The sequence below is a fragment of the Chroicocephalus ridibundus genome, chromosome 18 (genome assembly GCF_963924245.1).
Source record: "Chroicocephalus ridibundus chromosome 18, bChrRid1.1, whole genome shotgun sequence".
Lineage (NCBI taxonomy): Eukaryota > Metazoa > Chordata > Aves > Charadriiformes > Laridae > Chroicocephalus > Chroicocephalus ridibundus.
The window spans coordinates 8,260,156-8,285,731 of NC_086301.1; the positions used below are offsets into that span (position 1 = coordinate 8,260,156).

At 50.5% G+C, this 25,576-nt stretch overlaps 1 protein-coding gene across 7 annotated transcripts in view; it reads left to right on the forward strand.

The window, feature by feature from the left end:
• Positions 1–25,576, forward strand: part of PKNOX2 (PBX/knotted 1 homeobox 2) — a 105,967-nt gene that overhangs the window by 50,511 nt on the left and 29,880 nt on the right. Inside the window, exons 2-4 of one of the 7 annotated variants that reach the window (XM_063355006.1) lie at positions 14,871–15,442; positions 16,509–16,599; positions 25,025–25,133. In XM_063355006.1, the coding sequence (XP_063211076.1) occupies positions 25,050–25,133 (84 nt within the window). In that variant the 5' untranslated portion in view covers positions 14,871–15,442; positions 16,509–16,599; positions 25,025–25,049. Of the gene's footprint in view, positions 1–12,586; positions 12,724–14,870; positions 15,443–16,179; positions 16,211–16,508; positions 16,600–25,024; positions 25,134–25,576 lie in introns of those variants that run through there. The other 6 variants (XM_063355005.1, XM_063355004.1, XM_063355009.1 and 3 more) reach the window with 6 other exon arrangements.

The window sequence follows — 25,576 nt, forward strand, 5'->3', positions numbered from 1 at the left end:
ATGTTTTCTCTGGTGCTGATGGAAGGGTTGGGGCAAGGCTGGAAGCGGTGGGGAAGGGTCTTCCTGTGGGTTGATGTGGTTTTAGTTGGAGAAACGGTGTTGCTGAGTGCGCAAAAGGTGATGGGCACCTGCAGCTGGAGAAGTAGGAAGAAGGTTTTGCTGCTTCTTATGGTTCTTCTCATTGCTCTTCTTCCGTCACGCCAACACAGAAAGACAGAAGAATCTTTAGGGTTTGCTTTCGGGTCCTCCAGTGGCGCTCATCAGTGTCTCTTGAGTGAAAATCCACTTTTTTCCCTGAGGACGGCTCATTTCTACCCTCTGACTTCTCATAGATGGCTCCTCTTGGAATAGACCTCGTGGCCTCTTTCCGCAAGTTAGAACTAGGAAATATTTAATAAAGAGGTGATTTAAGCTTTGGGAAAATTTCTGCGTGAAAAATTACTGTTTCCGCTGGGTCACTCAATGGCTCTTTAGAAAGATCTCCTTGAGTTTGACCAGAATTGATGGCCAAGTCTACAACTGCAGAGCGCTGTTTCCAGCCCAAATTGCCAAATGGGGTTATAAATAGTCCCTTTCTGGGGATTTCTTGCAATATCTGAAGTCACTTTATAGCGGCATTTGATTTTTATGGCAGTCTTCCGGCAGTTCGCTTGAGTCCTGCGTCTACGTAGCGTAGTCATCGACGCAGGGTCGGCTCTTCTCTGAAGGGTCACCACGTTACTTGTACTCTGAAGGGTCAAGGTGTTGCTCGTTGCCGTTGTTTAATAACCAGTCAAATAAATCCGTGTCAGTAAATGCTTCATAACCGTGGTTTGTTGGGGAAGCAGAACATCGATTTTTCAAGGTCTTGCCAGAATTTGCCCTTTTCTCCCTTGGAATTTGACTATGAATAGGGAAGTTCTCAACTTCCATGGAAAGTACCGAAAGGTGATGATCTGGGGACATCCTAATGTCGAGATTCCGGATGAGCTTCCATTCGTTTTCTTTGACTGTTAATCAACGCGAATTAACGGGTCAACGGTGCGGGTTAACGCCGCACCCAACACTCCACGGGGCAAACCCCGCACCCCCGGCTCACTCTCAGCTTGCCAGGTTTCATTTCGGTGGACAAAAATCCCGAAAGTACGCGGCTTTCCCCACGAAACGTCTGGAACTGCATTTTTCGTGGAAGGTCTCCGTGGTTTTTTTTTTTTTTTTTTTGGATGCGTGTCGAGCGCAGACACCGGCAATAACGCCTCGTACCCGGGCGTGCGGAGCACGTGCGGCTCAAATCTATCTCAGCCTTACTGCAGGCTATTAGCAGTTTATTAACTCCGTTTAAACTCCGCCTAAACGCTCCCGGTGTGCCGAGCGTCTCTGCACAGAAATTATTAAGAAAAGAGGGTTTTAATCGAATTACGGAGTGGCGCCAGGGCACGTTTGCAACCCACGCCATGCTCTGTGTTGCCACGTTTCGGCAAACGCCGGAGCGCGTCTTCGCACGCAATGTCATATCGGTGAATTTTGGGGGGGGGGTGGGGGTGGGATGCGCTCCCTTTTTCTGCAAGGATTGAAGCACGACTGGAAAAAAAAAATGCTTCTCAGGAGGTCGTTTCAAGCAGCATTTCACGCTGCGCCAACCCAACGCCTGGGGTTTTGCATGAGCGACCGCGTTTGCAGGGGTGAATATTTGAAGCGGGTCGTCTCGGAGGAAGGGGAAAGCCCCGAATTTCAGAAATCTGTTCCCGTAAAAAGGGAAGAAGAGTTTTTTCCAGCCGGCTCCTACCTATGGGGAGACTCCAAGTCTGGGGCAGGGCTTAACGGCCGGTGAAAAATTTTCCGCTACTGGAAGATTTTTGCGCCCCAGAGGTGGGAACTTACGATTTATATTTGCTTTTATTGCAGATACACGCCGAGGGGGGATCCCGGCATTTGATCGCGAGCACTCCCTTCCTGCCAAACACAGAAAAATACTTTTAAAATTCATTTTCTGCCCCTCTTTTCACTTCGCTCTGATGTTTCTTTGTCTCTCGTCGGTCCCCGGGTATCGAGAGTCAAGCCGGGACATTAATATTGATGCGGACCTCGGTTATTAGGAGCTGCATTTCCGAGCGTGCCAGCAGCATATAAATACTATTACCGGGTAATTAGTGAGCATCAAGCTGAGTTTGGATTGAGCAGGGCTCAGTGTCCTACTTTCAGGGTTTGTTTTGCGCTGGGTTGTTGGGGTTTTTGCCCTGAGTAGGAGTCGGAGAAATGGAAATCCCAGCTCGGGAGCACCTGGATGCTCAATGAAACAGAAAGAAGCAAAACAGAGAGGAAAAGCTGGAAGAAAACAGATTTTCCGGGGTTTTCTCCGTTTTGAAAACCTCCCGTGTTTGAAATGCAAAATCGCTTCCAAGTTTCTTATTAATTTTTCACCATTTTTTTTTTTTTTGCCGGTGGTTTCTCTCTCTCCTTGCCAGGGCGGGGTTTCTTGGTTTGCCGTTTCTCTTCCCGTGCCCCACTTTAATTTTGCTCTTCTGGCTCTGTGAAAGTTTTGAAGAGCTTCAGTGTTGCCCAAGGGCAAACGCAACTGGGTTGCTTTGGTCGGACGCACCTGAAAAACGGGTGCTCCTCGTGTTTCCTCGCTCTCCAGCCCTTTTCTGGATGGAGGAAAGCCTCTTGTTTGATCTTCTCCCCCACTGCCTTCTCCCCAGTAAATGCAAGAAGGGTTTTTCCATCCAAGCAGAGATGAGGAGACATCCCAGGGTCGTGGCTCCGTCACCAGATCCCTCCCTTTATCCCATTGTGGGGCTCCGATTGGGACACCGTGTGAATAATTTTGCATCTTTTATACCTCTGAACTTCCACTAAAAAGGGTTTTGAGACGCTGCTGCCTGCGAAATAGCGTCTAAAGGTGAAAAAAACCCCTTCAATGTTGCGTGAGCAAAAAGGGATGTGGATGGGGAGCAGGTCTTTGCCAGGGAAGCCTGTGAACACGGGGAGGTTTAACACATTATTTCCATGTGTTAACCCGGGAGAAAAGGTGTCTGTGGTGAGCGCAGCTTGGCCACGGTGCTTCCCTGCCTGGAAGCATGAGGAAAGCGGGGAAGTTTGGTGTTTGTGGGGAGCCATCAGGTAAAATCACTGGGGGAACTGGGGGGAGTCATTGCGTCTCACTGCAGCCGGGGGTAAATCACAGCGTCTCACTGCTTTTGGGGGTAAATCGCTGCGTCTCATTGCTTTTGGGGGTAGATCGTCGCGTCTCACTGCTTTTGAGGGTAAATCACTGTGTCTCATTGCTTTTGGGGGTAGATCGTCGCATCTCACTGCTCTTGAGGGTAAATCACTGCGTCTCATTGCTTTTGGGGGTAGATCGTTGCATCGCACGGCATCTGGGGGGTAAATCACAGTGGCTCGCTGCTTTGGGGGGTAAATCACTGCGTCTCACCGCACCTGGGTTTGAATCACTGCACTTCACTGCTTTTGAGGGTAAACGCCTGCTTTACCCCCCTGTGACTGGGGTAAATCACTGCTGCTCACTGCATCTGGGGGCAAATCACTGCAGCTCACTGCGTCTGGGGGCAAATCTCCGTGTCTCATTGTGTCTGGGGGCAAATCACTGCAGCTCACTGCGTCTGGGGGTAAATCTCCGTGTCTCACTGCGTCTGGGGGCAAATCACTGCAGCTCACTGCGTCTGGGGGTAAATCTCTGTTTCTCACTGCATCCGGGGGCAAATCACTGCAGCTCACTGCGTCTGGGGGTAAATCTCCGTGTCTCACTGCGTCTGGGGGCAAATCACTGCAGCTCACTGCGTCTGGGGGTAAATCTCTGTTTCTCACTGCATCCGGGGGCAAATCACTGCAGCTCACTGTGTCTGGGGGTAAATCTCCGTGTCTCATTGCGTCTGGGAGGTGAATCGTTGTATCTCACTGTGCCTGGGGTTGAATCACTGCAGTTCGTTGCTTTTAGGCGGGGGTGTGTGTGTGTGTGTGGGGGGGTAAATCGTTGCGTCTCATTGCGTCTGGGAGGTGAATCACTGCAGCTCACTGCATCGGGGGTGCGAATCACTGCAGCTCGCTGCGTCTGGGGGTAAAGCGCCGCAATTCCCCGCCTCTGGGGTGAATCGCTGCGGCTCAGCTGCCCGTGCGGGTAAATCAGCGCGGCGCACTGCGTTTGGGCGTGAATCACTGCACCTCACTGCACCCAGGGCTGCAGCCCCAACCTTCTTGCGCTGCTCCCCCCGCATTACCGTCCCCGTGGTTTTTTTTTTTTTTATTTTTTAATTGCAGCGCCGTGGCTGGCTTTCCCTCACCGTGGGGGTGCTTTGGGTCAAATATTGGTGTTTTCAGACCTCTTCATAGCTTGGGGCTTCTAACAGGCTTGCTGGGAGGAGGCGCAGCCTCGTTAGCGGCGCGCTAACGGGAGCGTGCCTGCATCCCCCCGCTTTCGGCTGCTCGTGGAGGACTTTCCTTTTGGGGGCCAGCTGCCTCCCGGGGCTGCGCGAGCAGCAACATGTGGGCTTTGGCAGGGTGTCTGCGTCAAGCTGCTGGAAAAGATTTTAAATTCCTGACTAATTTCTTTTCTGCCAAACAAATGAATCTTCAGAAGGGCCTTTCCTCGCAGCTGCTAAGCCATTTAATTTATCTGAGTCATTTACAATTTGTGATGGGACTGTTAATAGCCTGATGTGGGGATCAACATCGCTTAGACGTGGGGGTTGGTTTCTTTTTTTATATATATATATATATATATTTTTATTATTATTATTTTTTGGCCTTTCGGGTTTTAATTTCTTTCTGGATTTGCCCCCAGAGGCACCAAGTTGTATTTGGAAAACGTCAGCTCCGTCTCCCCAGCCCCTTTGTCATGCTGGGGCAGCTCGGGCTGAAAGCGCAAACCGCAGCCCACCCATGGGGACGTGCCGCCCTGCTACTACTTAACTGCTTCAAAGTACCTGTCTGTGATATGAAACATGCCGTAAAACGAATATATTCCAGATGTCCCGGCAAATTCCCCTCGCCTTCGCCATCCACCTGAAGGCGGCTGACGCAGCGAGGCTCCTCATCGCCCGCTGCCTCGCTCGCTGCTTGAAGGAGTGGGATGGTGGCTCATTTGGGGGTGCAATTTGTGGGTGAGGGGAGGGGGTGGCCACCACGGGGCAAGGGTGATGCCCTCCAGGTCCTGCCCTGTGCAGCGTGAGGGTGAGGAATCCAGCCGGTGAGGTCCCAAGGGGTGATCGCCCTCCTTGGGATTGGGGAAGGGGGGGGGGGGGTGTCTCCATCCTTGGGTTTTGGGGGGGATCTTCATCCTTGTGGCTGGAGGGGATCTCTTTCCTTGGGAGGTCTCCATTCTTAGGCCGGGGGATCTCCATCCCTTGGGTTTTGGGGACCCACATCCTCAGTGTTGGGGGATCCCTGCACTTGGGGTTAGAAGGATCTCCATCCTCGAGGTTTGGGGGGTCTCCATCCTTGGAGTTTGGGGATCTACATCCTCAGTGTTGGGGGATCCCTGCACTTGGGGTTAGAAGGATCTCCATCCTCGAGGTTTGGGGGGGGTCTCCATCCTTGGAGTTTGGGGATGTACATCCTCAGAGTTGGGGAAATCCCTGTAGTTGGGGCTAGGGGGATCTCCATCCTCGAGGTTCGGGGGGGTCTCCATCCTCGAGGTTTGGGGGGTCTCCACCTTTGGAGTTGGGGGGATCCCCATCCTTCAGGTTGGGGGGATTCCCATCTCTGGAGTTAGAAGGATTTCCATCCTTCGGGTTAGGAGGATCTCTGTCCTTGTGTTTCGTGGAGGTCCATCCTTCAGGCTTGGGTATCTTCACCTTTGGAGTTGGGGGGTCTCCATCCTTCGGTTATGGGGATCTTATTCCTTGGGTTTGGGGGGGAATCTTCATCCTTGGGGTTGGCAGATCTCCGTCCTTGGAGATGGAGGTTCTCCATCCTTGAAGGTTTTCCATCCTCAGGGTTAGGGGATCTCCACCCGCGGAGGATCTCCGTCCATGGAGGGAGGACCTCCACCCTCCATCCTGGATGAAGCCAGGACCCACAACCTCCTCCACACTGCAACACTCACCTTGTGCAGGAGCCATGGGGGGCCTAAGCAGGCTCAGACCCTCGGACAGCTGCAGTTTTGGGATGATGGGAACCAGCTCCGTGAGCAGAGCAGGTTCCCACCTTCCAGCCAGCTCAGCAAACATGACCTTAGTTTATTTAAAAGCTCCACGGAAAAGACGTTGAGGGGTGTGTTTGCTGTTGAATGGGGTATTTCCAGGAGACACAGGCAACAGTTTCTCGGGTACCCTCCGTAGTAGGTCCCGGATGGCTGGGAGGACCAGAGAAAAGCTGGAATAACAGCGGTGTAGAAGGCGACGAAGTAGGTACAAAAGCTAAAATTACTATTCATCGCTAAGACGTTGCATGGCACTAATTAATTTTTAAACAGCCTCACTGGGGACCTCATTGCTAAAACATGATGTTTTCTCCTCCGGCACCATAACTGTTAACTCAAAACAAAGCAGAAGAAAGCCAGAAAAGATGAGGAACCGCAACATCCATCAGATGGCATCCGAGCCACCTGCTTGGAGGGGATCTCTCTGATGGCCAGATCCTGCCACTGTGCCTGGGGGGTGGGGGGGGGATGCTCCGTTACACCCCTCCGAGGGGATTTTTGGGGGGGGTGGGGAGTCAAACCCAGCTTCCCTGGAGTTCAGAAATGTCGCCCGAGCTGCGAGCGTGCTGGGAGCGAAGGGAAAAGCTATTTTGGGCTCTTCTCTCACCTGTCTCACTTTACCCGAGCGTGGCTTTCCGGAATATTTTTAGCCGTGTTTTATTACTGGTCTCGCAAGCCTCAGACCGGGGGGATTATTGTCATTGCGCTCACTCACGCCTCAGGTAGTTAATTCAGTCCGTGGCAGCGCTAAGAACAGCCTTTCCTGCACGTTTTCATTGTTGCTGACGTCTAGATCAACACCCAAATACATTGATCCGACATTTCTCATCACGCGGTGGACGGACTATCGCTCCTATGATGTCCCGAGCTGGAAATGCGTTACCTTCCATTTATGCTTCGTTATTCTTTAATTATTTGGACGGACACTTTTCTGGCCACCGCGTGGAGTCCCCCTATTAATGCCAGCCTTTTAAGTTTCATCTTCTCCTAAAGAAAGGCGATTTCGCAAGCTTCTGCGAAGCTATTTAAAAAAAAAAAAAAGTCAACTTCGGTGGTTTTGTCTCCATCCCCCTGTTTATCTTTTTATTTCCAAATGAGGAAATTTGGTGGCTCGGGGCAAATCTTCCCTGCTGTTCTCTAGGGCCGATGGTACCGGGATCCGGCCCGAACCCGCTCGAGGGTAAGAAGTGACAAGTCGCGCCGTCGCCATCGTATTTTTTTGCCGTTGGGGCGAGGTTTCGCCGCCTGGCGGTCGCCCGGTCGTGGAGAGCTGCGACCGAGGGGACCACGCGCACCCCCAGACGGGGCGATTCCTGTTTCCATATGGAAAAGGGATGCGGCATCTGGTTTCACTCCCAGCAGCTGGCAGCTTGAAGCCTGTGTTTTGCGTGGCGCGGAGTAAAGAGAAAATAAAGTGTCGAATTGTTTGGCATTATCAAGGATTTCTGCTCCCCAGGACTCCTGCATAAAGAGATGGAAATTTTAGCTGCTGGAGCCAAGAAACACACAGAAGTATATGAATTTATTACGTTTTATCTCATTCCCCTGCAAACAGCGCTGGAAATGTCAAAAGATCATCTATTGTTTTATCGTTTAGAAAGAATTTTTTGTGTTTTCGAGTTGTAATTTCTTTGATGCGTGGCTGTGGGGAAGGCAGAGAAATTGGAGCAGGAGGCGGCAGGGCTGCGGCAGGTTGAACGCGCAGGTTTGCCTGGCCGCGGAGCTGCGTGCATTTAAATTTCTCACATCCCGGGTTTTTAATTTAACAAATGTAATTAAGGCTGGGGTAGGTACTCGGATTATTCATTTACTCCAGATGGAAAAAAAATTAAATTGAATGCAAATTCTGTAATCAGACGTGAAGTTGAGGATGTCGGACGTGATGGGGAAGTGTCGGCACATTAATCGGACCGCTTTCCCTAAACAGCACCCAAATCTGAGAGCCAGGGATTATTTGAATAATTGAGGTGGCATTTGATAAGATATCTGATTGCTGATATCTCCTTAAGACCGAGCCCTAATTGTAATTCTCCATCAAGAAGGATTAATCTGCGTAACGGGGGTGCACGGGGAATAGCGTGGCGTGAGGCTGCCTCCCTTGAATTTGGGGTTTTTATCGAGGGCTGCCGTTCCCAGGGAAGGTGCCCGAGGGATTTATTGCTTCTCCTTGTTACTTTATACGTGAGCCAGGAGGTTGTCAGGTAGCGTGGCTCGGCTCCGGGGATCCAGGCATCCAAGGCTGCCCCGAGTCCCAGCAGCGTTGCCCGTGACCTCCAAGGTCGGGTCTGTATTTCGGACGTGCCTCCCATCACTGGAGAAGGATGCGTTGCTGCGTTCCGGTGTCCCTTGTTAGCGTCTTCAGGGCACAATTAGAGCCCTTTTTCCCCGTAAAATGGAGGCGAACCGTCCTGACTTGAGCAGAAGACCTTGGGGGAGGACCACGACTCCATCCACAACGCTGGTGGGACCCAGCCTTGATGCTCTTGGGAAGCCGTTGAGGGTTGATGGCCGTTGACTCTCAACTCAACCTTGGCCGGTGTAGCGAGAGGAGGTTCCACTCGATCTGGCAGCAGACACTTGGTCGTAATCATAGACAGCTTTTCGCGCATTTCCAAAGCGCTTACGCATTCCCAGAGGGGATATAACGTTTCTGTAGGCTTCTTTTCACTGCCAGCACCGTTTGTTCCTCTTGAAACCAGGCATGACAGGGTGGGGAGCTGGAGATGGACTTTGCTTCTCGAATCCCACACCTTGGGCGGTACCAGAAAGGATTTAATATGGCGAAAACGCCAATTTAAAAAAAAAATAAAATCTCCATGTTGAAGATCCGGACTTGTAAACAAATAATCGTCGTGTTCTTTCTTTCTCACCTCCTCTCTATCTAGCTGCCAATGAAAAAGGAAAAGGCAAAAAGAGATGAAAGAGGGCAAAGGGATCAAGCTTGAAAGTCATTTTTTTTTTTTCCCCCCGAGAGTGAGAATATTTTGAAACAAAATACAATATGAAAAAAAAAAAAAAGCAGGTTGGGGAGGAAATATTCCTGAGCCCGACTGCAATCGTTGGGTTGCCCAGCGGTGAAGAGGATGGACTATAATTCTCCTCTCTCCAACGTAAAGCCAAATGTGGAGATACCTTAGTTCCTCTTTTGTCCTACCATCCCGCCTCCTCGGGTGGCTGTGGGTGAACAGCCGCTCCTGCCGAAAGGGGGGCATTAACCGTGGTGGGATTTCAGCCGAGCGCTGAGCAAGTGGCATTTGCAAGCAGAAAGGCGAGATTTCCCCTCAAACCGCCCCCACCCACCCCCCCCCGCCCCCCAACTTAAATCACTTGAGATAAGTTGGGCCTTGTCTTAAAGTTGCAAATTGCTTGTTTGCTCCTCCAGCTGGAGCTGTTAATTCAGAACGATTAACGCGCCGTTTAAAACAAGAGACAAAGCATATGGAGGCGGTCCCGGGGAAAAGAGCCTGCTTGGGATGGAGAGCCCCGCGTTTGACTCCGGTTTGTCTTTCCTTCGAGATCCGTGGGGAATGATGCCAATACTGGGGAGTTTATCCTCCCCCACCCCCAAAACCCCGTTGAGGGATGCTCAAAGCAAGACCCAACTGGGTCTTTAGACCCAACTAGAAATAAAGGGCTGACGTTCGTTCATGGCTGGGATGAATTCGCTGTTGAGAGAGCGCTGTCACCACCCCATCCATCCTTAAGTTATTTCTTCCTGGCGAAGAAATAACGAATCCCAAAGTGAATCCTAAAAGAATGCCTAGGTTTTTTGACAAGCCGCCTTCGCGGTGCCGTGAAGCGCCGCTCCTGGCTCCGTCCTGTACTCCTTTTCGCTGCGTCCTTTCGGATACCTGCCATCTGTTTCCTCAGGTTGCCTTTTTTTTGGGTGCCAGTCGAGAGCAAAAGCCCAAATCGGGAAATAAAACCCCAAATGCTCCCACGGGGGGGTTGAGCTCAACCTGCTCAAAATATTGCTGGGCCAAGGAGCAAAGAGGTGAGCTCCTCGCCTTTGCGCAAGGGCATAAAGCTTTTGGGACTTTTATGGGATGCTGCGTAAGATACGGCGGCAGTGAAAGGTGTTGCGTCTTAGCAGACCGGTGGCGGTTTATGGGACGGCCCGTCTTTCCGTCCCCGCGTCTTTGCCTCTGCACGTCCTCGCATTTGTGCATCCGTGCATCTCTTCTTCCTTGCGTCCTTGCCTCTCCGCGTCCTCGCGTCCATGTGTCTGTTCATCCCTGCGTCCTTGCATCCACGCATCCCTGCATTTTTGGTCACGTACCTCTGGCCATCATTGCGCACAGATTTTATTAAAGGCACCCGAGAATTTGTTTTTCGCCTGAAAAACCCCACAAATCCAAACGTTTTCCCTTGAGCCTTTAACGGAATCAGCGTGGCCCAACACCCAGCAGTTTTTCGTGTCCCCCCCGCCTCTAACTGATGAGAAAACGGGCTTTTCCTCCCCAAAGCTGGCACTAGGATTTCAGTTTTGGGGACCCCTGAGGCAGGAGCCCCCCCCCAAAACCTGGGTCCATCTGAGCCGCGAAAGCCAAGCGGGTCGTCTTTAAGAGCTTTCTCTGCAAACCCTTTCCCGTTATTCCCCCCATCCGAGGAGGGATGGAAGCAGCATCGGCAAATCTGAATAACTAATCAGAGTCCTCATTAACCCCCCGCCGAGATGCTCAAACATTCACTTTGCTGTTTGTGAAGCAGAAAAAAAAAAAAAAAAAAAAAGAAGGAAAAGGGGAAAAAAAAAACGAAAAAAAACCCCCAACCAAAACCAACCGCAACCCACCCGGCATTAAAATTGATGTGTTATTAATCCCACTGTTCCAGGCCTCATGGGTACCGAATTTTCCGCTGTCTCGCCCGAGGCCGAACAGTATGGTGCCGCTTCTGCGGGGCACTTTGACTTTCCATTATTTATCGGCGCGGCGTAGCGAGGCCGCTTTTGTTCCCTGGGCCCAGATGTGGGCACATGTGGGCGTCCGGGGGCGGGGGGAGATGTGTGTGTGTGGAAGGCAGGGGATGTCCGATATTTCCATACGTACCCCCTTCGGATAATAACGCAAATCGCCTGTAGCGGGGCTCCGCCGATGGACGCGTCTCTCCCGGTCCGTGTTTTGAGGTGAAACCGCTTTGCTTTTGCAGAAATACGGCAATATTGCCGGTGGAGGGGAACGTCTTCAATCTTGTCGCTCTCTTTGAGCGGGGATGGGGTTAGTGCAGCGCCGGGTTTAACTTGCGGTGCTGAGGAGGTGGAAGCCTGAAAACACCGCGTCGCTCTTTGCACCTTCAAGCATCCCCAAAATCCAGCCCCGGCCCTTGCTCAGAGGCTGGAGGTGCTGCAGAAATTGCGCCGCGGAGGGGAAAAACCCCGACAAACCCAAGGTTTTTATTGCCGTGGTCCCCATGGCGGATGGCAGTGGGTGTTGGCAAAGCGCTCGGAGAGTCGCCATCGCCCCTTGGCGCTCCTTAAAGAGTTGCGGCGGACTCCCCGCAAGCGTAAATGCAGGGGGTAAAAATAATTCAGCCAAACCCAGCAGCGTTATGAGGGATTTCACCATTCCTCGTTTCCGTTTAAGTCAGCGGAGCTGGAGTTAAATTTATAAAAAAACCGGAGTCGCAATGAAACAGCCTCGGTATGACGAGGTTGGAAGCATCGCGATCCGCTCACACTGGAAACAGGGCGACACCACGGGAAAAGCCTTCTTGCTTTAAAGTCCTAGGCTTTTTTTCTAGATGTCAGCCTGATTAGCATTCCCTTACACCTAATTAAATCTTTATTGACAGGGATGCCCTTGGCTTTTTGCGACCTGGGCACAGCCTGAGGCCCCAGGATGCTAGGTTCCCATCTCCGCTGTTGGATGTTATTCAGGTCAAGGTTGATCGGGATTGAGGGCATTTTGGGGGATTGATGGCTTGTCATAAATGGCGTCTCGTTTATGACCCTTGGGCGGCCGCTGCATACAGCCATGAGTGCCCGGGACACCGTGTAGCCTGCTGGCTTGCGTCACCCGCAGTGGAGCATCTTGAAGGAGGCATCTCCTCCATCCCCTTTTGCGTTGGGAGGACTTCAAAGACCCCTGCTGAACTTCAAAGGATGCCTCTTGAAGTCACTAAAAGTGTGCTCCAGCTCAAAAAGACTCATCTCCCTCTGCAAAGGTGTTCAGGGAGATGTCCCCGGTGGGGTTGGCTCTTGGTGCTCTCCGTGACGGGGACTAAAACGGCATCTTTGTTGCAGAAGCTGCACAAGCTCCTATTTTTGTCCTACCTGCATGCAGCATCCAAGACCTCAGCCCTGATCACCTCCAAGGATGAAAAATCGGTCTAGCAGAGCTCTTTTAGCACCAGCAGAGCCTTATTCGTCTGCTCCTTTTCCTCCGCTCCTCATGGTTTGTTCACATGGCGAGCCCAGATGACAAAAGTCTCTCCCACAGGACGGAGAAAAGTTTTTACCGGGATGAAGGACTGCTGCAAAACATGAGCTTTTCGTCATGTCGTCAGAAGAAATCCAGAGCAAAGCAAGTCCCCGGTCCTCCGCGCGTTTTTGGCATCGGCCTGTGCGTGCTCTTCCAAGGCACGAGCCCGTAGGTTGTTGTTTTATTTTTTGTCATGAATATCTGTAAGGATATTTCAGCTGCTGTTACGGTGGAAGAGTTTTGGACTCCAGCCCCTTCTGAGCCTTTAGCATAACCCAGATTAGGTCTCTAAGCCTCTCAGCAGGACCTACACTTGCCCAGGATGTCAAGGGGCATCCTGACTTTTCGCCCCTTTCACCAAATTTTCCATGTTTGGAGGTTTCTGCCCCGTTTTGCCCTGAAATCACCCAGTTGCTTCCATATCTCTCCTTGGTCAATGGCCTCGGTGATGCCTAGGTTTCCAGAAATGGCACTTCCTATGCAGGCTTCCCGATATACCTCTGTCTTTTGGACCCATGCTCCTGGCTGCGATGATGGATACGGGCTGTGAGGGCACAAAAATGGGAGTGTTGTTACTTCAAGGGGTTTGGGAAGGAATTAAAACCAGGGGAAATGGTTCTCAGGGATCTCCCTGGAAGGCATAGCTCTCTGCAGCTGGCATACAGCAGAGATGCATCCCTCAGGTGTGCCTTGGAGATCTGAGGAGCTCTCTGGAGATGGTGTGTGTCATGGTAGATATATCAGATATATACTGGGGATCTGAGGAGATCCCTGGAGGTGGTGTACATCATGGTAGATCCATCGGATGTGTATTGGGGATCTGAGGAGCTCTCTGGAGGTGGTGTACATCATGGTAGATCCATCGGATGTGTACTGGGGATCTGAGGAGATCTCTGGAGGTGGTGTACATCATGGTAGATCCATCAGATGTATATTGGGGATCTGAGGAGATCCGTGGAGGTGGTGTACATCATGGTAGATCCATCAGATGTATATTGGGGATCTGAGGAGATCCGTGGAGGTGGTGTACATCATGGTAGATCCATCAGATGTATACTGGGGATCTGAGGAGCTCTCTGGAGGTGATGTGAATCATGGTAGATATATCAGATATGCCTTGGAGATCTGAGGACCTCTCTGGAGGTGTTGTGTGTCACGGTAGATAGATATATATTGGGGATCTGAGGAGATCCCTGGAGGTGGTGTACATCATGGTAGATCCATCAGATGTATACTGGGGATCTGAGGAGCTCTCTGGAGGTGATGTGTATCCAGAGGTGCATATATCAGATGTACATTCAAATCTGAGCAGCTCAGCAGATCAAGGTGTATATATGTATTTACGAGACATGTATCAGCAATCTGAGGAGCTCTGTACCAGGTTATATACATCACGGTGGATGTATCAGATGTATATTGAAGATCTGAGGAGCTCTCTAGAGGTGATGTGTATCACGGGACAGATATCAGATATGTATCGGAGATCTGAGGAGCTTTCTAGAGGTGCTGTCTATCGTGTTAGATGTATGTGCTGTGTAATGGAGATTTGGGGAGCTCCAGGCAGGTGACGTAGATCAGAGATGTATGTCAGATGTATATTGGCGAGGAGCTGTCTAGAGGTGATTTATCTCAAGGTAGGTACATCAGATGTTTGCTGAAGATCTGAGGAGCTCCACAGAGATTATGTGTATCAAGGGACATATATCAGACGTATATCGGAGATCTGAGGAGCTCTCTACCAGGTGATATGTATCAAGGAAGATATATCAGCCATATAGCGGAGATCTCAGGTGATGTTTATCACCTAACATAGAGGTAATATCTGGAGGAGATGTATATCGAGGGACATCTGTGAGACGTATATTGGAGATCCGAGGGGCTCGCTAGAGCTAATGTATATTCAGGGATCTGGGGGATTTTCTCTCTTTTATTCCTTTTTTTGAAGTCAAACACAAAACGCCCCGGCGGCCGTGCTGGTTCTCGCTCAACCCGTCTTCATTTTTCCACGGGGTTTGCTCAGACGGGTCTAGAAATCCCAACCGCGGATTCCCTACAGGCCAGATCCTTGGTAGATGCAGCACCGTCCCTAACGTCTGTGCGGACTTCTCCTTGTTAACTAACGGCTGGGCGCTCCCCTGGTTTTGAGTTAATGGCTCTTTCCGAGTTCGTGCCGTCTGAGCCGGAGTGTAAAAGCACATTTAGACTCAAGCGAAGATCATAATTAACCAGGGGGATGGCGACAGCCAGCGCGAAATGGGGGCACAGCCAACAGCGAGGCTGTTTTCATTGCTTTTTCCCTTTTTTCTCCTTTTCAGACCCGGATTGTACCTCTAACCCTCAGTGAGAGCCCGTGCCAGGGATTCGCCACCCGCCGGGAGCCGAAAAGGCCGGGCCGGGATCGTGTCGCCCTTCATCCTTTGTGGACAGACCGGCAACGAGCGCGCCTTCGTTTTCTGGACACATCTGGGTTCGACCTTTAAAAACCTGATTTATTTTTTTGTCCTTCCTTGGAGCTGTTCAAACCTTCCTGGGCAAAACCCTGGGATCTAGCTCAGCCGTCAGCCCTGCTTTCACCTCCGAGGGGATATTCCCACCGCGGTTTTCCTCGATTCCTCCTATTTTCCCCCTTATCCTGCAAAAAAAAAGAAGTGCATTAAGAGCAGACTTGCCCACCACGGCTTCGCTGACGCTGCTGAAAGACCTTCCGTGGAGCAGAAAGCTTCATCCCCTGCTTAACATTTCGCCTTCTCGTTCCACCGTTTTCTTTCTATATTCAAATATTTCCTCCGTCGCATTCCCAGGTTGTGATCCCTCCCCAGAAAATCTTGTTTTCGGGGCAGCGGGAGGACGCTTGCAGGGCAGCGGCTCCCCGAGCACCCCCCAAACGGTAAGGCGGCTTCGCTTTAGATTAATTATTCAATTATATATATTAATCGTGCAAATATATATACCGACCGAGCAGGATGTGGTGAGCCGGGACCTCGGCGGGGTTTTATCTGGGGGAATTTCTGCTCTTTTCTGGTACACTCAAACCGTATCGCCCCATCCCTAAGCGTTTAGGGAGGAGTTATACTTTTTTTGCTGTGTTTTCTTTTTTTTTTTTTTTTTTTTTTTAAGAAATCGGGCTGTGCAGGGATTCTTGCTTTAAAGCTCAAGTACTGAAAAACGTGTTGTTATGAGCCCCACAAGCCGTGGCCAGCCCGGAGGAAAACACAGATATATTTTTGTAAAAATAACCCGAAACACGGGCTGTTATCACTGCGAAATTTTGGCACATCAGTAGGATGTGGAGAAACGGTCACCCGATAAAAATAACCGCAACGCGGAGCTTAAAATAAGATGTACGTGAAACCAAGGGTCTTGCAGTCCGTTAGTCAACCCCGATTGCTAAAATTAGGGCACAAATGTGCTTGATCTGTGCCAAAACCGAAGGCACCCGGCAGGTGACAAAAAAAATAATACAACCTCGTTGACTTGCAACTTTCCTCCTAAAGGAGCGGAGAGAAATCTTTGGTCACTGAAAACGGAGGTGCCGCATTCGACTGGGGCGAAGATCCTGAAAAAGCGCCTGATTTCTTCCTAAACTGGTGATGTTTGGGGTGGGGACGTCTCAGGGGAAAACCCAAAATCTTCATGCGGTCCGCGGCGCAGCAGGGTATCTTCTTTGAGTCATTTTTTTGGCATCTCGACTCCTCTGAAAGTCCCTTTTAATAAACAGCAGCCAATAACGGCCGGATTATTTCCGCCAGGCTGCCCTTTCAGCCCTGGTTCTTGCTGGTGACCTTCCCTCGACCAAAAAAACCCCGGGATTAAGGATGTGATGAAGCGGCTGAATTTCTCATTAGGCTGGTTTTGCCCTGGCTCTAATAAAGGCGCACGTTGGGCTCACCTTCAGACCACTTCTCCGGTGGGTTTGTGGGAGCTTGGGGTCACCACAAGGACTTCTTTTTCAGGAGATCCTCCCTGCCTCGATGCCCTCTTTCCAATCAGTATTTTGATGGGATCTGCCTGGCGCTTCCATGGAACGGCTCAGCGCCCTGCAAGGTCCCTCGGGCAGGTTGGGTTGTCCCCTTTGGAGGAAACTGAGCCCATGGAGGACATGTCTTTGGAAGACACAAGCACGGCCTGGCCTGGGGAGCATCTCCAGCAAGAAGACCAGATTCAACCTGTTCAGCAAACTGCGCCAACAAAGTCCAGGCACCTCCCACTAAAGGCACAGAAAGACATGATGATGGGTGCCCACCTAATTCCCTTCTGGAACAGGAGACTGGCGTTGCTCTAAGTGGTTAATGATAGAAATTGCCTCTCCTGAAGACGTCTTCTGAGAAATTACTTGGCTCCCCTTGGCCTTTTCCACCTTGTATGTGGGTCCTTCCATTTTCCAGGCACTAAACCATTTCAGCTTTCCTCCTCCTGAAGCCCACACGTCCACAGAGACGCACCTCAGGGGCCAGCTCGTCCCTTTTGGCACTGTGCGAAAAGAGTCGCAAAAACAATTTGGCACATCTGTCTCGCACCATAAATACTTCCCAGTCCTTTCTCGTCCCCAGTTTCCTCATTGTGTTGAGTTCGGACCAGGCTGAACATATCTTAGGGTCTACCATTCAGAGTAAACGGAGAAGACAGCGTAATTAAGTGTAGTTAAGAGAGTTCAAACCCGTTTGTGACTCCCTCGCCGGAGCTTGTATAAATCATTGCGTCGCATCTCAAACCTCTCTTTTGTCACTGAGGCTGGAAATACGGCAAAAAAAAATTGCTTGCAAATGGGCAAACAAGAGATGTTTAAATTGGGGCGATTAATCTTGTGGCTCACATGGCGATCTTTGGTGTCTTGGCTCAGGGCCTGGATGGGGACAAGTCTCTGCTGATACCGGGAAGGCCGGCGTGCCTCAAGGAAGACCTTGTTTGTGTCTCCTGGTTTGTGGAGTCGTTTCTCCTTGGGAATTTTGCATTTTAAAAGGAAATTCAGCGGGGAAGTAAGACCAGGAGGAGCCGGAGAGCTGCAGGAGAGGGATGCGAAGCCGAAAGTCAGTGAGTCGGGAGCTCTGATTTATCTGCCATATGGGAAAGAGGAAAACAGCCGGCTCCAGAGGGATTTCTTTCCCTCTCCCGAAGGGAAAATTTGCAAGCGTATTAGCAGGATATAGCAAGAAACAAGGCAGATTTAAGGGAGGAGAGGGTTTTATTAGGTGCGCTGCAGCATTGCACTGTTTTTGGGGGGCTTCCCGGGGGTTGGGAAATCTTTGTGTGCTCCCATGCACGTCTTGCCCATGTTTCTGCGGTCGGTTAGGTCCGCTGGTTTTAGCCCAACCTCTGCGAGCCCACCAAAAAGCAGGTTTCCGTTTGCGTTTACCCGGCAGGTTTACTCGTGCAGGTCTCGGGAGGTTCGCGTGAAGCCTACTATGGGCTTCGATTTGCGAAATAAACACCCCCAAAAGGCATTATTAAAAACCGTAGTGTTGTTCGTGGGGTGTTTATGGGCTGCAGCCGTGGTTGCAAGAAGTCATTGAATAGTTTGGGGTGAGATCTTTGCTGGAATCATTCGCAGGTCTACGTTGAGGTGGCGGGTGGGTTTTGCGCTGGCGTTCGTCTGATTTGCGCTTGGCGATACTTGCACTGGCTGAGAAATTGGTGAAGGACCGCAGTTGTCAGTTTGGGATGGAAAAACGTGGCTGACGGTTCGATTTTTTGCTGAGCGAGGCTGTTTTGGAGCGTGTTCCTTCTCGTCTGCCCATCCTCAAAGCAACAGCTCTGATGTCACCTTTGCGGTGGGAGAGAAGATGTGTAAAACCTACAAATCTCCCATTTTCCCAGCACCTCATTCATCTCAGACCCATATTTAAGCCTCTTCTTCCAGCCCGTCGCTCCAAAACTCATCACGTTTATTTACCGTCATCTTCTTTGCCCTCCAAGAAGCTCCTCTTGAACCTGGCTGAGACCGTGGGGACAGGACCTTCCCATTGCAGGGCTGGTGTGGGATTGAGATTTGGTGTTGGCACGATGGCAACGTGTGATTCCTCTCTCGTGGGATTAGGCAGGTCGCGATGGAAAACGAAGAGCGCGAGGCAAGGTTTGAAAGCATCGGGCAAGATTTTGATCATAAATTATTCGCAGTTAATTGCTCGCAGCAAAGAACTGTTGGAAAATTAAGCCGCTCGCTATTTTTTTGCAAGGGCTCTCAAGGCAATCAGAAACTTTGCCTGGACAATTCGTGTCCGGCAAGCGGAAGTTTGTACGTTTTTGGGTTCCTCAGCTAGAATTCACTTCAAAGCTTTTTGATCTGCCCTCCGAAAAAAATTCACAATTTGCTCTTTGGGGAACTTTTGTTGGGCCGGGGGCTGGATTGCACAAAATGCAAGTATTTTCAGGTTACTTTGAAGAAGCTCCTTTGATGTTTGCCTGCACCAGTTTATACGGGAGGGCGCGTTAGCGATCTCCCTCTGTAAAAATAACACTTCAAAAAGTATGTAGGTATATCAGCTCTCCACTTAAAAAAAGAAGCACAAAGTTGTTTAATGCTGCCGTTCAAGGTACATTAACCTTGTCTGCTACAGCTCTGACTGCCTCTCGCAGGTTTTATTCTCGTGTTTATGTTGCAGAGATATCCCTGGAGCCTTTTAGGGATGGGTATCTTCGGAGAGGAGAGAAATATTTAGCGGTAATTGTTGCTCTCGTCGAAAATTCACGGTAGCGGCGCCCCGCTTTCTATGGAGCTTGAGTTGGGGGAGGATTTGCAAATAGTCGATAAATAAACGCGAGTATTAAATAAATAAATAAATAAAGGCTGGTTTTCCCCGCGTGCGGGGGAGATGTCCCATCGGATGGTGAACCAAACCAGTGCTCGGCAAGAGTTTTTTGGCATCCCCCGGCGTGGCGTTTCCCTCTGCCTTTTACCCCGGTCCTTACGCATCGACCACGAGCTTATTGAGGAGAAAAATAGAAAAGGGGTTTGCTCTGGACCAGGGTTTGTCCTGCAGAAATAGCGAATCTCCATCTGCTTTAGCTCCTGGTTGTAGCAGAAGCGCAGACTCGATTCGAGCTTTTATGTTGGGAAACAACTCAAGGACTGGGTGCTGGGGAGGGTACGAAGGTCAGCATTTAGGGAACCGGCATCTTGGCCAAGAGCAAAGGATGCTCCCGGTGCAAAAACCCTCCCGAGCTCGGGAAGAGGAAATTTGCCTACCAAATATTCCTAAAACCTTAGATGTATTTGCTGGCCCAGGGGTATTTCTAGCACAGTTGCTCCTGATATCTTCAGATGAGGAATCACTTGGAAGCAACCTCAAATGTGAGGAACGACCGAGAACGGACGACGTCTTTTTCAAGATTTTTCCCTATTTCTGACCATTTAATAGCAATGCCTGGTTTTAGTGAGTTTAGGGTGGCGTAAGTTGGTAAAAACGAGCAAAAAGGGGGAAGACTGGTGGGTAGAAACGAGACGTTCGAGAGCAAGAGGGTCGCTCCTGGTTCACTTCATGGCCGTTGAAGGGTCGGCATCGCCTGCCCAGGGTGAACCTGTCCTCGCTGGTGGTTCAGAGCGAGACGTATCGTCCTCTGGGGGGGCCTCTCCCTTCCGCCGCCGCTATATTTCTTCATTTTAACTTAGATATATGCATATAATGAATGCATATATCATAAACTTCCGCACGCACAAGCCCTCCGTGAAGACGGTGGCCTAAAAAAACTTGCAGCCCGCTGCGGGGGGGAGCACGACTGACGTGGCGTCATCGCCAATCTTAACCAGAAAAAATAATAAAAAAATACCCTGTAGAGAAGGCAATCTTCCCCTAATACAGAAAAATACCTTCCCGTGGCCAGAAAATCATCCTCGAGTCTATTTAACAATTTTTGAAACTTTGGGTAGAGAAGAGGAAATACCTGAAAAGCTGATTTTCGGATTTTTCACCTTGAATCCTCCGTTATCAATTGCACGTTTTGCTGCGGGGGAGAAGCTGCTGAATGAGCTAGGTGAAAACGACCCCCATTTTCCGTGGGTTTTGGAAACAAGAGTTGCACCTTGCGAAGCTAATATTATTAATATTTTTTTTTTTTGCATTCAGCTCTGCATTTTCTACGGTTTTACGGCTGTTCTATTAATCGAGGAGATCATATTCACCTGGGGGGGTGGCGGACGACTGCCTGCACTACTTAATTTTTTTTAAAAAACGTTTTTAAGGCTTCAGTGACCATGCTGGGGGGAAAAAAAAAAAAAAAAAAATCAACGCCTCAACTTAGTCTTTAATTATTTTTATTTGAAAGAGGAGGTGATATATTGCTGGCAAAGAAGCAGCCTATAAATCTGCAACTCTTTTAGGCAGACGCAAGCCGTTCAGGAAATAGATTTCCAACTCGATGGCGATAAGTCAGCGATAGCTGAAATAATTTTATTTCGTGAAGAAATTTCGGATACTTTGATCTCAGGTCGCTGCCAAAACCCGAAGTACTGCCGCTTCTGGAAATGAAAAGGCCTTTATGGGTTTTATTGCTCGCCGTTTCTTTCCCCTCTGCAAACAACTCAGGAGTTGGCCGCGATTCCTGCCTTCCTTGACCCCCCAGCCCCCCAAAATTCACTCTTCGCTCAAGATTCGGTCATTGACCCCCCACATCCGCGAGGGGATGGCAGGGTTTGGCGATGCTCTGCTCCTTTCATCGTCTGGATGCCTACGGTCAAGGGCTCACGCGGCTAAATCGATTTCAGAGGTGGGAAGGAAAAAAAAAGGAGAGGATTAGTGCATAAAATAATAATAATAAAAAATACATATGAAAAATAAGAAAGGATTAATGCGTAAAATAGCAGCTTTCGACCCTTCCCGGCATTTGGCTGCCGATAAATCCGTGGGGCTGACAGCTTTGCACCGTTATCCCAAGATTCATGGCCGGGGGCTCCTGCGTGAAACACCCGTCCGGCTTTTCCCGTGGGTGCCAGGCGCTTCCCTGGATATTTACTGCACCCGAGTGCATTTGTTTCCCCCCAGATAAATATACTGCTATTGGCAACAGCTGTCTCTCATTTTGTCCTTTTTTTTTTTTTTTTTTTAAACATTTGACTGTGAGTCCCGTTCTCCAAACAAATCAATGTCCATAAAGCCTCGACGAACGGCTTGATTTTAGCAGGTTAGACGATATTTGGCAATTAAATTGGGCTCCGGACTGCCACCTTCTGGGAATACATTCACCCGGAAAGCTCGCACCCCACAATAAATTGCTGCGTGCTAGAGGTAGGCTCGCTGGTGGCACGAACAATAGATGCCAAGCGGCGTTTTTTCCCCAAAATAGCAATCCCTTCTTTTTTTTAGCTTCCGACTGAGATGTCTAGACCATCACGGTGCTGAATTCTGCTTTTCTCCAGCCGTGGCTCTTTCTGGTGGGGAGATTTCCCCTTGGCGTTACCCCTCGAGGACATGCCTGCGGCTGTGAGGGGAATTTTGACGTCGGGCACCGAAGATTTTAAGCCGCGAGTTTACTCAGGAGCAGATAATTTTGCCTCCCGCTATTTTGCTGTTGGGGAAAAAAGATGAAAAGCCTGGGTTTTAATCCCATAAATGCAGCATCCTTCTGGCTGCAAGAGGTCTGCGTCATGCCAGGACTCCAGTCCGCCTTCCCAAAGCGTAGGATTTTGGATGTGCTCTCTTAATATTCAGCTCACAGGGCATCCAGGCTAATGCAAAGTGTGAGAAAAGCAATTATGCGTTGCTTTTTTTTTGGTAATTCATTCATGCAAAATAATGAGTGGTTGACACTCGTCCCGTGCAAACACCACTTAACTTTCTACACAGGCACGGTGCATTTGCGCGCTCGGTGCCCGGTGGTTCCTGTAAAGCCCAAAGCCTCGTGGAGAAGACCAGAACGTTGCGAATCTCCCCCCAGTCAACTGTGGACGTCACGGAGAAGACCAGAATATTGCGAATCTTCCCCCAGAAAACCGTGGAGACTGTTCCGCAGACCCTAGATGTGTCTTGATTTTTACTGAGCTCATCGATATTCCTCTTCCTCTACCTTGTGTGAGAGCGTGTCTTCCTGCATGTCACCGTTTCATGGAAAAAGTGATGCTGATGCGGTTTTTTGGCAGATCTCCTCACAACGTCGGAGGACTTTACGTAACTCTTTGCATTTCTTCATCGGATGGTGCCGCAGCTCTTCTCCAGATGAGAAGCCAATGGGGAGCCCAACGCAACGATGGGCATTGCAAAGGGGTGAACCCTTCAAGAGATGGCATCTCGTAGAAAAATGAGTCATTGCAGGGAGAAATGCACTTTTGGAAGCTCTGGGGAGATTTTGCCAGGTGGCTTCGTGAAGTGGCTCAATACAGACCTCGGAGCCTCAGAGAGGACTCAGGACGGGGTTGTTTTTTGAGGATTTAAGCAATATTATTGGCTTTTCTTCTGAAGCAACCACACAGTTGCAGTGAAATAACGGGAGAGGAGTCATTTTGGGGCCAAGAGTTGCTTTGTGGTTACATCCGCCACCAGGTCTTGGTGACAGCTTGGGGACAGCATCCAGCCAAGAGCTCCTCTACAAATTTGTCCCTTCCTGGTGCCCCATTTTTTCCCCATCTCCTGGGACCTGAAGATACCAAAAAAGGAGTCTGTTCTGTGCGTTTACAGAAAGCAGAACAACTTCAAGAGAGGTTGAAGGCGACATGTCTCAGGCTGCCTCCTGGCTTCAGGGATGTCCCTATGGGATGTGCAAAATCAGGGTTTGCTCTCCGGTTCACATCAAGCAAGGGTTTGAACCCTCTTTCCTCATTTTTGTGCATTCAATGACCATGGCGTCAGTCAACTCAACGTAGGAGTCAACCGCGTTGGTCAATGCAACGTAGGCCCAGTCAGCATGGGTCCAGTACAGGCAGGTCCTGTTTGACGAACCTGATCTCCTTCTATGACAAAATGACCCGCTTGGTGGATGAGGGAGAGGCTGCGGGTGTTGTCTACCTTCAGTGAAGGCTTTGCCACCGTTTCCCACGGCTTCTCCTGGACAAACTGGCTGCCAGTGGCTTGGTTGGGTGGACTTTTTGATGGGTAAAAAACTGGCCGGAGGCCAGGCCCGGAGAGTGGTGGCGAATGGAGTTCAATCCAGCTGGTGGCCCGGTCACCAGTGGTGTTCCCCAGGGCTCGGTACCGGGGCCTGTTCTCTTTAATATCTTTATCACTGAGATCTGGACGAGTGGATGGAGCGCACCCTCAGTCAGTCTGCAGATGACACCAAGTTGGGTGGGAGCGTCGACCTGCTGGAGGGTAGAAAGGCTCTGCAGAGGGATCGGGACAGGCCGGATCGACGGGCCGAGGCCAATGGTGTGATGTTCACCAAGGCCAAGTGCTGGGTCCTGCCTGTGGGTCACAACAGCCCCGTGGACACTCCAGGCTGGGGGCAGAGTGGCTGGAGAGCTGCCCAACGGAAAAGGACCTGGGCGGGTTGGTCAACTGATGGCTGAATATGAGCCAGCAGTGTGCCCAGGTGGCCAAGAAGGCCAATAGCACCCTGGCTTGTATCAGCAATAGTGTGGCCAGCAGGAGTGGGGCAGTGACGGTCCCCCTGTACTGGGCACTGGGGAGGCCCCACCTCGAGGGCTGTGTCCAGTTTTGGGCCCCCCACTTCAAGAAAGACGTTGAGGGGCTGGAGCGTGTCCAGAGAAGGGCGATGGAGCTGGTGAGAGGTCTGGAGCACAAGTCCTGTGAGGAGCGGCTGGGGGAGCTGGGGGTGTTCAGCCTGGAGAAGAGGAGGCCGAGGGGAGACCTTGCTCTCCACAACTCCCTGAAAGGAGGTTGTGGAGAGGTGGGGGTTAGTCTCTTCTCCCAAGGAACAGGCGATGGGACAAGATGGTTTTTGTCACAGTTGGGTTGATGGTTGGACTAGATGATCTGAAAGGTCCCTTCCAACCCGGGCAATTCTATGATTCTATGGTAGAAGTCAACTGGGTCGTTCAACTCAATGTAGGAGTCGACTGTGTTGGTCAAACCAAGATCGGATACTCGGTGTCCCTTCTGGATTGAGCATGCAGTGCCTGAGGATGTGACTCCATGGTGGCTAAAGGCAAAGAGACGCATTATTTGGGGGGTTTTTAGTGTATAATTTCAGAAAACGGAAAGTTTTGCGTTATGACTTGTCTTCCTGCTTCCAAAAGGGAAGAATAACCGGAAAGGGGATGGAAATCCCCATGTAGGCACTGCAGTTATAGGCATAAGGGGGTGCACCTTCTCCAGGGTAGACCTCCTTGCCAGCGACCCTCTTCGCTTCGCCCCCGATGCATTCCTTATCCAAAGTCACGCATCTCAAATACTCGTCAAAGGGTCATCAAAACATCTTGGGTTTCTTCCAGGGACTGGGTGGTGGAGCGCTGTGCTGGGTTGCCCGTCCGAGGAACGTCACCTCTCCTTTCTGTCCCTTTATTTTTCCTTTCCGAGGGATTTTTTCGGGGGCGGGGAGGGGGGGCAGATCCCCCTTAATCCAGCGGCATTTCTCCCGCCCGCAGGTTCTCCATGTGACTCCCACCCAGGATGCACCATGTCTCCCCGGCACCGGCTCTGACGATGATGGCCACCCAGACGGTGCCCCCTCCTCCTTACCAAGACACCCCACAGGTGAGTGTCCACCAGCACCCATGGGCTCCTCCAGACCCCTTGCGACCCCCAACTCCTGCATTAATTACCCTGCCCGCCTAAGTAACGACCGTTACAAAGTATTTCACCCCCAAATCAGCGACTGTCAAAATTTTACACCCTTCTTGATACAATCTCCGGGATTGAAGGGCTTAGGGACAAACGATGGGGTTTTTTTCCCCCTTTCCGGCTTTTTTTGGGGTCACGGGGTCTTCTCAGAAAGCCGACGCAGCGGCGTGTTTGCAGCGAGCACGTTAACGAGCTGGAAAGACGAAATGTCTGGCTCAACCCGGGGTGGGTTTAGCCGTAGGAATGGCCTTTGGATTTATTTTTACAGCGTTTTTTGGCAACCCGTGGCGGGGGGAAAATAAGACTTCATCCGAAATGTTGCTCTAAGGGGTCGAATAACTTTTCCGAGCATCGTT